General features: G+C 39.7%; 1 protein-coding gene across 2 annotated transcripts in view; it reads right to left on the reverse strand.

Annotated features, from left to right (window-relative positions):
• Stxbp6 (syntaxin binding protein 6) overlaps nt 1-13264 on the reverse strand; it is a 210853-nt gene that overhangs the window by 37135 nt on the left and 160454 nt on the right. Inside the window, exons 3-4 of one of the 2 annotated variants that reach the window (XM_032907697.1) lie at nt 6587-6717; nt 5607-5772 (exon numbers count right to left, since the gene is read on the reverse strand). In XM_032907697.1, coding sequence (XP_032763588.1) covers nt 5607-5772; nt 6587-6717 — 297 coding nt within the window. The remainder of the gene's footprint in view (nt 1-5606; nt 5773-6586; nt 6718-13264) is intronic. The other variant, XM_032907696.1, reaches the window with a different exon arrangement.

Below are 13264 nucleotides of genomic sequence, written 5' to 3' on the forward strand. Positions count from 1 at the left end.
TGGGTGCTGGATATTTGAATTTTCTGCTCGCGCAAACATTGGTACCAATGAGCCACCTCTAACTCTCCCACCCCCTGAAGATAATTTGTAGTCTTACTTTAGGCTATCTATGCCTGTGGCATTACAAGGTGACATGTTCCACTCCCGCACTTCCCTAAAGGATGACCTTGTTTTGTTTGAGAAAGAAAGTATAATACAAAGTCACATTGTGATTCCATCTTTTCATTCCGTCCACCCCAGGGGAACAGAGTAGAGTCATTTGGCCATCCTTTCTAGCATACCAATCAGTAGGGACAGACAAAGGCCAGCCTGGGATGAAGGAGACATCAGAGGCATCTGTGTTCCTGGAATCCTAATAGTGCTCAGAAGCCTGGGCTTTATATCACCATCTGAGGAGGAGAGTGCAGAAGGGCAATGTGTCTGAAAAACTTTTGCTGCTGATCAAATATATAGCCCTTCAAAACAGGCCGTTTAATGGAGGGAAAAAAAATCTGCCAGGTTCTAAATTCTGAATATAGTTAACATGGAAATCAAACTGTCTGGATTAGTGGTTAGAATACGGGAAAACTTCTCTCACCCTGCCACCGTTTTGTCAACTACTAGCCATCCTTTAAGATGCAGGCTGGCCATCACCGTGCTGGTATGCACTTCTTACATGTGCTGCCTACCAGAAAGGTTAATCAAAGTGGTCACAGTGCCCACTTTGTGTGTGTACCTCCATAGACAGCTCAGCGCTCGACACATGGCCATTGCGGAGGAATCCCTAAGGAATCAGTGAGAAGTGAGTGCCTGGACCTCATACAAGAGCAGGAAGAGGCACGGGAGGATGACACACCAAGAATCACAAGATTAGGGAGTAATTGAGTGAGTTATGGCTTTTGGATTTGGCATTAAAAAAAATCTAAGATATACATCAGTGTGTGTTCACCTTGAGAATAAATCATTTTATTCCATAAATAATTTGTATCACTTAGTGAGAAATAAACTAGTATTGCGGTGTACTGACTCTGTGGTTCCAACACTGAAGCTGTCAATACTCGAGAGCATTGTCCGTAGTTCATGCTTCATCCTTTATCTGAATATCTGCCATCCAAAATGACCTCCAAATCTAAAACTTTCTGAGCACGACAATATATTACATGTAAAATATTCCAGTCTTATTTTGTGATGTAATATAGTGCAAGCTTGCACTTGCTCAGAGTCTTTAGAGAACAGATTCTCCCAGCCTCTTTAACTGTGATAAACTTTGTTTTACATACAAAGTTACTAAGACTATAACAGAGATTTACCTTCAGACTGTGCATGAGGTATATATGAAGCATATGTGAATGTTGTGTTTAGATGTGAGTCCCCTCTCAAAGGATGTATCACTGTTATGCAAATACTTGGAAATCCAAAACTGAAGCTTAAAATACCAGGTGTCCAAATAAGTCAGCAGCAGTCAGTATAAAAGGTGAAGCTGTAAACACAAGGTAGGAGCCAATGGAACCCGTTCCCATTTAGCTAAGAGTAATGAAGTGAGGAAAATAGCAAAGCCAGACTTGGGACCCTGAATAAATATGAAATGAAATATTCATCATCTAAGTGAATGCTGTATTTGTAACTGTTTCTTTATAATGATCTAGTGGAAAGTTTCACCTCAGGAGCCTAAGATTCAAGCATACATATGCTATCATGGGTATAATGTCATACCATCATTTATGTTTAAAATAAATATAGAGAAATACAAAATCTAGGATGCCAAAGTATGTCCAACTCATGTGAACTTGTTACTTTACCTCAGGGACCCCTATGACACCATGACACATTTCAGCAACTATAACTTGTTTCTACTGCTGTCATCACTCTGTGTGGGTTGCTAGGTACTTTTAAGAACCAGAAAATTAAATGAATGGATTTAATTTTGAAAGGAGGCTGATCTTTACAATGTATGGGAGAGTCCTGTAGAAAGACTAGGAACGAGATTGTAACTGCTGTCTTAGTTCCCTGATTCTTCAACTGTCTGGAGAAAAGAAGACAGGCACAAAAGCACCAGTCACAAAATACATGAGCAGATGCCAGAATGTTTCCCTTTGCCTCTCTCAGAGATGATGCTTTCAGTTCCATTGTTTGAGGGCCTTCAACCAGCCTAGACTTTAATCACATCTTTAGCACACTGTGAACTAGCATGACAAGGCCTAAATGTCTCAGTTAAGCAAATATCATTTTGGAAGAGAGAATTTTGAATGTCAAACAAACAATTTCATTTCTATGTAACTGACCTTCCATACCAGAAAAAGAAAAATATAGTCACACATGCCCTGCCCAGTTGATAAATATAGGGGTACAATGGCAGTCATGGGGTTGTTGATATTTAAGTTATGGCTTTATGTTGAACTCGTGTTTAAAAATGTTGTTCAGGGGACAGACATACTCTTAGTGACCTTGATAAAGGCACTGAAATCCACTGAGCCTCAGTCTTCCCAAGAATGCCCTGGAGCTGATGCAGCGTCTCTGGATGTGCATGACCACAACTTCAGCATCTTTCCCGTGCTTTCATCTGTCTAAAATACAGGAATTCTGACCCCGCCCAAATACAAACAACCCAAAGCAAGTTGACTTTAAAGGTCCCTGGTGACAAAAAGTAGATAATTATCTTACATATCCATGAAGTAAAGGGTGAAGTAGCAAGAAAGGCATTTAAAACTCTCCACAATCTCTATGCACCCATCCTATGTAGGCCCCCTTTATAACCCAGGAGTTTCTGACTAAAATTTTCCAACAAGGCTTGCACAACATTAGCGAGCACCAGTTATCCCAAAGCCATGTAGCACTCTCTAAGGAAGGTGCCTTTAGCACTGTGAAAGCAGTTGCTGGACTCTTATTCCCACCCCTGCCTAGTGACGTGACCCTTGGCTGGCTCGTTATCAACTCTGATTCTGTTTCCTACTCTGTAGAGATAATAAATTGGATTTCCAAAGAATGCATTCATGCCAAGTAAGATAACGTATGTGGAGAGGTTTATGAAGGGCAGAATCCCAACAGCAATCCATTTTCTAAAACATCACAAGCTGTCATATTTCAAAGTAAAGTGAACGTTGGCGTCTACACTTGTGACCTGAACATAAGGTGATAAGAAAAAATTTTTTTTTTAAATTAGGGAGAATGTAATCTATTGAAGATGAAAGGGGTTCACAAAATAAAGGGATCAGTCTAGAGTGATCCAAGAAACACCATTTTTAAGTTTCCGAATTATGTAATGCGAAGGAAGGAAGAGTAATAAGAATACTAATTCATTAAATTGTGTTGGCACAACTGTTATCCAAGATTCACAACTGTTTGAATAAGACAGACTGCATTCATTAGGGACACACATGCTGCCAGCAAATTACAACATGCTCAATATGAACTTTTTTGTTCTTCTAAGGAATGTAGGAACAGCCAATATTTAACCCAATAAATTATTTAGTCCCTTAGTCGAGAAATAATTAGACAATAAACTATGCCCTAGGAATTATAGATTCTCAGGGCAATAGAACTGGAAAATCCTCTAGTCTATTATCAGGTGCTGTACCTGGAAAAATGAAGAGCTAGAGAAATAAAACAAATACCGCGAGTCACAGGAGACACAATTAGTTCTGGTGTCTGATCTCATTATCTTATTCTCTTTCTGATGATAGAAAAGCAATCTGGTTTTATCAATTATCCATACTACCTAGTTAGCATTTGAAATATGGATTTCCAGCTCAGCACTGCATCTTTAGGACTCACACGGGAATAGAGGGTAACAGAAGACCAATGGCCAGTAGACACAGCTGCGTATGACTTCTGAGAAATAGGGTACATTCAGGGCGAATGAAGACCATGTGTGAGATGGAGGGGCTCCCACGACACTGGGTTCTGGCTTCCCCGCTCACAGTGTAAAATACAGAGAAGTGCATTGCTTATCTAGAGTCCTCTCCAAGAGTCAGACAGGTTCCAGCATGAAAGCCACTAGAAACACCAACCTCAGTGAATGTTTCGCATCAGAAATGCATCTGACATTAGGCCAAAAGAAATGAAGGACAAGTGAAAGCTTCCTTTCCTAGATAACTTTCTACTCACTAAAAACAGCCACAAGTGGTCCTAACACAATTTACTTTGCTCATTTACCAAATGGGTTAAGGATGGGCTTTAAATCAGGAAGAATTTATGATTTGCCAGAGGCAAAGGCATAGCAGGGGACTACATATCCCATTCTATTCTCCAAATGGGTCAGTGTTCGATGCTTCCTTCTTACACTCGCCTTTCAGTTTCATGCAGGATGAAGTGGTAGCCTTAAAGAAAACACACACCACCCATCATCCCACATGTTTAGAACTAAACAAAGGAGCTACCATATAGGACTGCCTTGACGAAGAAGAAAGATGCTCCAGGGACCCTACGATGTAAATAACCATAGGGGTGATAATGAAGTTGGCAGTGTATTCTCAGTGCAACATCTCATAGACAAAGAGCAAAGCAAACCTGAACATGTGGACTGTTCGCACAGAGCAATGCCCTGTACCTCATAGTCATATGAAAGACAAGTAAAGGCCAAGGAGACGATGCAACATCTCTAAAGAGACTGCCTCTTAGTATTTGACGATAGCATAGTTGGCATATTTAAAAAATATTTTTCTAAATGAGAAAATAGGTCAGTGCAAAGACCAAGGTTATAAAATGTCTTCCCCAATTTGGAGTGACTGCAAGGCTTGCAGTTTTGGCTGCTTGGGTTTCCTAAGATCCTGGACACTGCAAAGACCGATGTGGGTGCCCTTAAATGGTTCTCTTTGTTTCCAGTGCCAATGATTGCCCCTTAAGCCTGGCTTGGAATACCAATTCACCTTTGTGTGCTGCTCCTGAATAAACAAGAATGTCTTTTTGATGGACAGTGTTATGGTCTAAATGTAAAATGCCCTCCATGGGGTCACGCGATGGAACACCTGGCCTCCAGTTGGTGGCACTGTTTTTGGAGGTCACAGAATGTTTTGGACATGGGTCTTACATTTAGGCGGATGGACAGGTTTGAAAGCCACAGGCTATCTCTGCCTTACAGATGCAGCTATTCTAGCCAGGCTAACTATGAATGCACTTCCCACCAGGAATGGACTGCATTTCTCTGAACTGTCGGCCACAATGAATCCTTTCTTCCTTAGGTTGTTTCGGTCAAGTGTTCTATGACAGTAATAAAACACATAATACAAGAACAGACAGTGAGGACAGTACCAGGAGGAATTTGAAAAATAGCTTGAGAAGAAAAATAGGGATGCAGGAGAGAGTCCTGCAATAGAGTTATAGCAAAGGTAACAAAGAGATCAAACTGAAAAGCCTTTCAAATAAATAAAAGAGATAGGCTTGTTCTCCTATTACGAACCATTTTCGTTAAGTAGAAATGTTTTCTAAGAAAGACCAGCTTTAGTGGAAGATTGAAAGCATGCCTTTGCCTTGAGATGTGGCTGGCACATCACAGACTCTGTAATGTCAACTACTTCCCAGCCTTTCGATGCTATTGTTTGTTTTTAATTATATGGCCCAACACCCAGCTTCTTGTGTCAAAGTGAGTGTAGGGAAACAGGATAGCTAAAACAGTGGAAGCGCCCACTTACCTCCCATAATTTTGGATTGGCAGTTAATAAACTCTGGCTTCCTGTCTGTGAGGTACCTCTGGCAGGTGTGGTGGAGGATCTGGAAGAAGGTGCACTTTTCTGAGGCCGTGCTAGCAACCCACTGGTCAAAGGCATTTTCAAACAACAAATCAAACTCTGCAGAATCCTGGAAAAGACAGTGGAATAACTACTGATCTCAACCTATACAAAAGCCTCCTGTAAGCGCTATCTTGTCAAAAGATGCACAGAGACTAAAACAAAGACCCCAAGATAGGAACCATACATTTCTTCTCTACCAGCACCTAAATTCATAGAGAGTTTGCATGTCTCTGTCAAGCAAATAAATCCAAACTGTACTGTATTTAGAAATGTCCCTTGGCAGCTAGCAGTGCAAGAGTTAAGACTTGTGTCAGAATTCTGAGCATCTACCCAATCATTAGAAAAAAAACAAGATTCCTCTAAGTCCTCAGCATTGTGACTTGTTGATATTTTTTTATACATGGGTCCGAAAGGACTTCCTCTTGGTACTCCAGCACGTCATTGATGTGTGGGGATATCGTGACATGTATGCACAAAAAGAAATGGGTCTTTTGAGTAGATACTTATAACATATTTCGGTAGGAATCCTAATTCATTATTTTACAGTGCTGTTAATTTATTAGCATTAGGAGGGAAATAAAATTTTGACAAACCCAGGGTTTTCGTATAGACACTCAGGGGCATGACACTTTGAACTCTGCCCTGTGCTGATAAAGACTGCTGGAGACAGCGTCCTTCCAAATGCATTCTCTTGGATTTCTCCCTCAAACATGAAAGATTTATAATTTCCCATAGGATAGTAACAGAGATGGAAGAGTTTTGGTCACACCACTGAAATAGCCTTGCAAGAATGACTCTAACTACTGTCACCACCACTGTGCTAAAGCAGAGTCATCATGTGACGAGAACTCCTTTGCTCAGCATTGGAAAAAGCCACTCACCCGATTAGGATCAATACCATTAACTTGGCGGAGCTGCTCAAGCATCCACTGGGATCTTCGGACGAATGATGTGGAGCCCTCAAACTGTTTGACCTTCGTGATAGATGCCTGTGTGGGTTTCTTGTTTGTCACTGCCAAAAAGGAAAAAAAATACAGTCGGATTAATGAGCAGATAAATTGGCTGATTTTTCTCCTTCGGTGTTATTTTTACAGGACACCAAGTATGCATGTGCAGGGAGAGGTGAATGCAAGAGAAAAAGGAGCTATAACTCCCCTCTGAAGCTTCTAATACAATTGTTGCTTCATTTGTCTTCACACAATCGAACTGAGGATACCCGAACTGAATAACACCAAGTAATTTAATGGGGGCTACAAGTGCACAATTACAGCTCTCAGGACAAAAGTGTCCAGGGCAATCAGACACCAGGTAGGGCTCATTAGGAAAGCTGAATTCTAAGTGAGGGGAAGGTTACCGATTCCTTGGGGGGACCCACAAGACTTATTTCCAGTTTTATAGTTCATTGAAAATACTGAAGCTTCAGTAATAGACTTGACTTTATATCATGACCCAGTTTGTATCTAGTTTGCATCTGATTAACACTATCTGCCTGGCATCGTGGGCACAGTTCCAATATGAATTCTTTTATTAACTAAACCTGGGAACCAGGACAATCATTCCACCTTGAGCAATTCTTAATCGCCTATGCTGCATGCAGGTGGACAGCATCGTCTCTCAGGAGATGCTAAGCACAGGTACTGGTAAGCAGGTATCTCAGACATCTCGACATTTGCTTACTTTGGGATTTTTAAGGTTCAAGGGTGGTGGAGGAGGTAACTACATATCTTGACAAATCTTTCCAGTGAGCTACCGAGCCATATGTGTAGAAGTCATTGAGAATAAATAGCCAAGCAGTGAATACCTAGGAAAAAACACTAAACACCACTAGCTGCAATGCATTTGATCCCAGTCACTGCCTTTAGGGAAAGTGTGCGTCTGGGGAATGTTTCCTCCTTGCTTCTTGCATATTGGATGCAGAGATGGCTCAAAAGTTAAGAGCACTTGTTTCTCTAGCACTGGTCATGAGTTTGGTTCCTAGTACCCATGTTGGGAGGCTCACAATTACCTGTAACTTTGGTTCTAGTAATAGACAGACAGACAGACACATTTTAAAAAGAAGTCTCTATAGTTCAAGAATCCTAAGGCTTATTATTGAAGTAGAAAAGCCTAAGAAAGAAAGGACATTCTTCAATCAACTACTTTTCATAACGTTAAAGGGGTCACTCTGCTGCGGTGAGTCTCCAAGTCGCAGCATGACTTTATGGCCATAGGACAATCTTCCTTTGCTCTGAACCCGAATTTAGCCAATGCTTTAGCTTGTTATCTATTATTTCAGATATTTTTTGGATAAAAGATTCCGAGCACTTCATCTCAATTCCATCTACTTTTGTGCTTAGAAAGTCATCATTCCCTCAGTACCCCAATTAGAAAAAGCGCTATAGTCTCTGATCACAAACAGCCTCTCATAACATTCGCTAGCTCCATGGTTCTCAACCTGTGAGTCATGACCCCTTTGGGAATTGAAGGACCCCTTTCATAGGGGTCTCCTAAGACACCCAGAAAACACAAATGTTCTATTATGATTCATAAAGTAGCAAAGTTAGAGTTATGAGGTAACAATGAAAATAATTTCAAGGTTGTAGGTCATCACAACAAGAGGAATTGCTAAAGGGTTGCAGCACAAGGAAATTTGGGAACCAGTGCTCTAGACTATTGTAACCATTGGGAATGACATTTTCTGTACACGCATGCACATGCACACACACACACGCACGCACACCTCCAGTAATGAAAAAAAGACTTGAATAGGCTTCTCTGATAGCTGGACTCTGCACTTACACTTTCTTGTTAAAGAAAAAACACACCTGGCCCTACAATGTCGTTAAAATATTAAAGACTGCTCTTCAATAACAGGAAATATGTGTGCTAGACATGTGTATTAGATACACACCCCTGAACACTCAGAGGATTTCCTCCCTTGTTTATGTACATCGTATGGCATTTCAGCATCCTGGGAAACTGCACATTTTCCTTCTCACTTCAGTTACAGTTGTTACAAACATCTATTTTTACTCCTGGTCTGTTTGTTTCCAAGCAGTTTATAGGATTATAAAAGTTCTCACACAATGGAGGAGCTCTGTATATTCCTGCATGTTTAAGATTTACATGTCAGGAAGGTAAGTTCCATGGAATGTTTGTCATTGAAATGAACTGGCCAGGAACTCCACCCGCGGTGTCCCTCAGCAGACACCATGCTATAAAGTATATAATTACAATCCCATCCTCTCTTGCCTCATTTCCACTATTAGTTTATTGCTTGCCTGGTTCTTGGCATCTGGCTAGTTTTCCTGGGCACCGTGCCCAGTTTGCTTTGATTTTTGTTTATTGTTATTATCTCCAACATCCTAGTTTTGAGTCTGAAGCAGGTGCCTTAAAATCATTTTATTATATACACATTATTATAGAATTAAATGAGATTTTCCTTTTACAAAATCAAAATACTGAAACACTACTGTTCTAGACTTTCCAAATACAAAACTTGAAGGAAACGTAACCTTCCTTCCTTCCTTGTTTTGGGGAAGTACCAGGCTAATTTTAAAAATTAAAGCCCTCAAATTTCATCTATTCAGTGAAGACAGTAGTAGTCTACCAGGAAGTTAGTTAAAAGCAACTCTTCAAATGCAAACTAATTACCTGGATAAGGAATATCACAGCACTCAGATCAAGCCAATCAAATTTTCAGCACAGATGATGGGTCTGAGCTCCACCCCTAACAGAAGTATTTGATTACTGCAGGTAGAGGGGAAGAGTCAGTGTTCATCAAAGATGTGGCCCCTGTCATGTATCAGCAGCTGACCTTAAACGCATGTTCATATTGGAAGCACTAATTGTAGTCAGTGATAAAGGGAAGGTAGAGATGGAATGGAGGTGTGTGTGTGTGTGTGTGTGTGTGTGTGTGTGTGTGTGTGTGTGTGTGACAGAGAGAGAGAGAGAGAGAGAGAGAGAGAGAGAGAGAGAGAGAGAGAGAGATCAAAATACATGGTATATATGCATGATAGTCTCAAAGAATAATAATATATTAAAAATAAATGTCACAGTGCTATTTTCCTTACTACCAACATAAAGTATATTCCTCAATTACTTTTAATAACTCTAAAGACCAAGTAACATTGTGCATTCAATAACCATGAAAGACAGAGAGATATAGGCATTTATAGTAGCAGGTGGTTATGACAGTCCCAGGAGATACTGAAGTATTGGTCCTCTTCCTTGGTTCTCGGCACTAACTGAGAATCAGGAACACCTGGGCGCTCGTACAGCCAATAAAATTAACTATGTGAATGGGAGCCCTTAGGGACATGTTCCTGGCATACACATTTTAAACCTGCCTGGTTAATTCCGAAGCTGATGGGCTGCCAAAACCACTAGACATATATCTATCCATTTAACAAATATTTAAGAAGCACTTACATTTTGTGGGCAACTCAAGGACTTAATAAGATTCCTCAGCTCCCCCTAGTGACACACAGACATGGTTGGGACATTGGAAAGCTACACATTTTGCAGTAAATCAAGTATTTGGTATATGATTGCTATACTCTGTAAAATGAGCCATATTTTAATATAAAAAGCTGCAAAAATCATGCATTCAAAAATAATGGATAGTGAATGCATTTCAAGAATTAAATGGTCTTTAAATGGATACATGATATATTTGCTAATAATACTACTAAAAACACATTTACAACCTTTTGTATAAAGTCCTATTTACTTAATTCTCATGTGATAATTTTAATTACCTTTTGGGAAATAGAATATGAACTCAGATTACTCAGTCTTTACCATTTTTCTCACTTTCTTGAAAACATGTGCCACGAGCTGCTCTTCTGATTGTTACACACTATTAAAATATTTTAGTGAAAGAAAAGAAGAAGATTCTACTCAAGAACCTCTCAAGAATCAAGGTAGCAGCAGGAGGGATAAAAATTCTGCAGTAGAGCACTAAGTACACAGGGGAGCAGGATGATACGTGATGTGCGAACTGTCTGAGGTATGTGAGAGGCTTTAAGAACTAAGGCATGCTGGGGAGAAAGTCAAAGATCTGTTACTACAGCATCTCGGCAGTATACTATCATCCCTAGTGTGGATTCTCATGACTTCCCCAACTGGCCTATTAATATAGAGGGCTGAATTATATTTTAAAATGAAGTGGTATTGCAAAGCATCTAAAATACAATGCAAGCCCTGTACCATGACCTATAAAGCCTTAGATGACCTTGGGCACAGCTCTTGGGTGCTAAGGACATAATATTTCACTTTCCTTTCTGTCCACTAAGCTTTGGCTGTCATTTGCTTCTGGCAATGTCTGTCCTCCAGACGTCCTGTAAATGAAGTCCCCTTGGTAGAAATACCATTTCCTTTGTTTCCTCAGGGTTGTCTTTTGCTCACTATCCATATTTGGGACTGTACAGAAAGACTTATCTGTGGTTACTTTATCCAAGTAGGTTTCTCTCAGCACATTTACACATTGAAGGATGTTTGTGTTAAAAAAAAGATATTTTTAAGCCTGGATTCAACATTCAATGTTTGCTTCTCTGACATGTTTGTGAAGAACCAAATCAGACAGTTTACACATGCCGAGTCCCTAAATATATGTGATGTGGATGCATGTCCACATGAATCTAAGCTACAACCTACGCTTTGTGAAAAGGGCTCCCACACACTTTTAAAAACAGCATGTAATGTTAGACATCGCTCTGGTAGAGTTTGATTTTTCGGTGACTGAGAAAGAAATTATTTCATGGATAAGAAAACTGAGGCACAGAAAGAGATGCATTGCCAAAGTTACGCTTAATAATTGGAAAATCCACAACTTATGTGGTGAACTTTGAGCCTTCGTTCTTTCTACTGCAAATTCTCTTGCTGAAATGTCAAATGTCACATTTTATTTGGCATGGGAATTAATTGAGGCTTTTCTTTCTAATGATCCTTGCTAATACTTTTGTAGAGTTTCCTGAATTATTTTCCTAGTCTTTCCCTTTAAATAACTGTGCACTTTACTTAAATAAGTTAACAAAAGACAAAATACACGCAAATACATAAATAGATGCACAGCTTTGCTTTCGTTAAGTAGAAGGCAATACGGTAAATATAATTAAAATGTATGTACTATTAATTTCACACCAGAGGGGGCTTGGCATATGAGGCTCAGACTTTGGTGAATGAATGATTAACAATTATGGCAGGTGTTAAAGACTTTCAAAATGAGAATACATTCCTAGATAGGATAAAGTAAATGGTTCCTCTTGGGTCTATATATTGTGCATTCTGAGGCTCGTTCATTATGTTTTGGGATTATCCAGGCTAATTCGTGGTGACCACTGGTTTCTGTGTGGACATCAGAAAAAGACCAAAGCCCACAGAAGATCAATTCCAGGTCATTTTGCTACTAGCTCTGATAAAAAAGAATGGCTTCATGTTTTTTTTCTTTATTCTTTATACTGAGGTGATCTTAGATCCTCAAGTGTAGCTTAACCACAGCTAAGAAGTAGTGATACTACTGGTATTGTGTCCAGATTATCATTACCATTATTACACATACAAATTGTATTTTATCTTTATCTCAGGAACTAAAACTGCAAAATGTGTTTTGGTAGATGGTCCTTCCATGAAACGTTTTTTGAAAATAAAACCAGACTAGAATTATGGGATGGAGATCTCCAGCTTTAAGTATGCCCAACTAGAAAACATCCCACTTGATTAAAAACCAACAGGTAAGCTAGGAACACACACTTCTAATTGTAGCATTTGGAAGGCTGAGGCAGGAGAGTCACTGAGTTCAAGGCCAGCTTAGGCTACATAGTGAGTTCTTGGCCATCATGATCTACATAGTAAAACCATGTTTTGAGGAGGAAGAGGAGGAAGGAGGATGAGGAGGAGGAAGAGGAAGAGGAAGAGGAAGAGGAAGAGGAAGAGGAAGAGGAAGAGGAAGAGTATGGGAGTCAATACTGCTGCTGCCCCCATCGGCCCATAAAAAAAAGCCCTGGCTAATCATATCAACGCTGGTCTTGCAGTAAACCAGGAAAGTAGAATGGGAGGGAAGCAAACAGACTAAGCAGGATAGGAAGGATATAAATGGACATTTCTCTAACATTATGCAAAATGAAAGGCTACCAATGATGGTGGCACAAACCTTCAATTTCAAGAAATATTGGCTGAAAAATGACAACTTTCCTAAAACATAATTTTTCCTAGTCTCATGATTCACTGCATCATTTCTCAACAATCCCAAGAACAAGACACGACACAACACGTGCATTTTGCTTGCCTGAATACATACAACTTATGTAGTTTGTTTGTTTTGTTTTTTTGAGATAGGGTTTCATTGTGTAGCTTCAGGTATCCCAGAACTAGCTCTGTAGACTAAGCTGGCCTTGAACTCTCAACATGTAACCAATAATTGCCATATAAAAAAGGTGACTTTATGCTACTTTTGTGCATCTTTTATCTCATACTACATTTACTAACATGTGCGTGAAAATTCCTTCACACAAAGCACTTAATTTTTAAAATAAATTTATGCTACTCTTTCTGCAAATTAACAAACAAAAACTCAATCC

Source organism: Rattus rattus, chromosome 7, assembly GCF_011064425.1.
Source record: "Rattus rattus isolate New Zealand chromosome 7, Rrattus_CSIRO_v1, whole genome shotgun sequence".
NCBI lineage: Eukaryota > Metazoa > Chordata > Mammalia > Rodentia > Muridae > Rattus > Rattus rattus.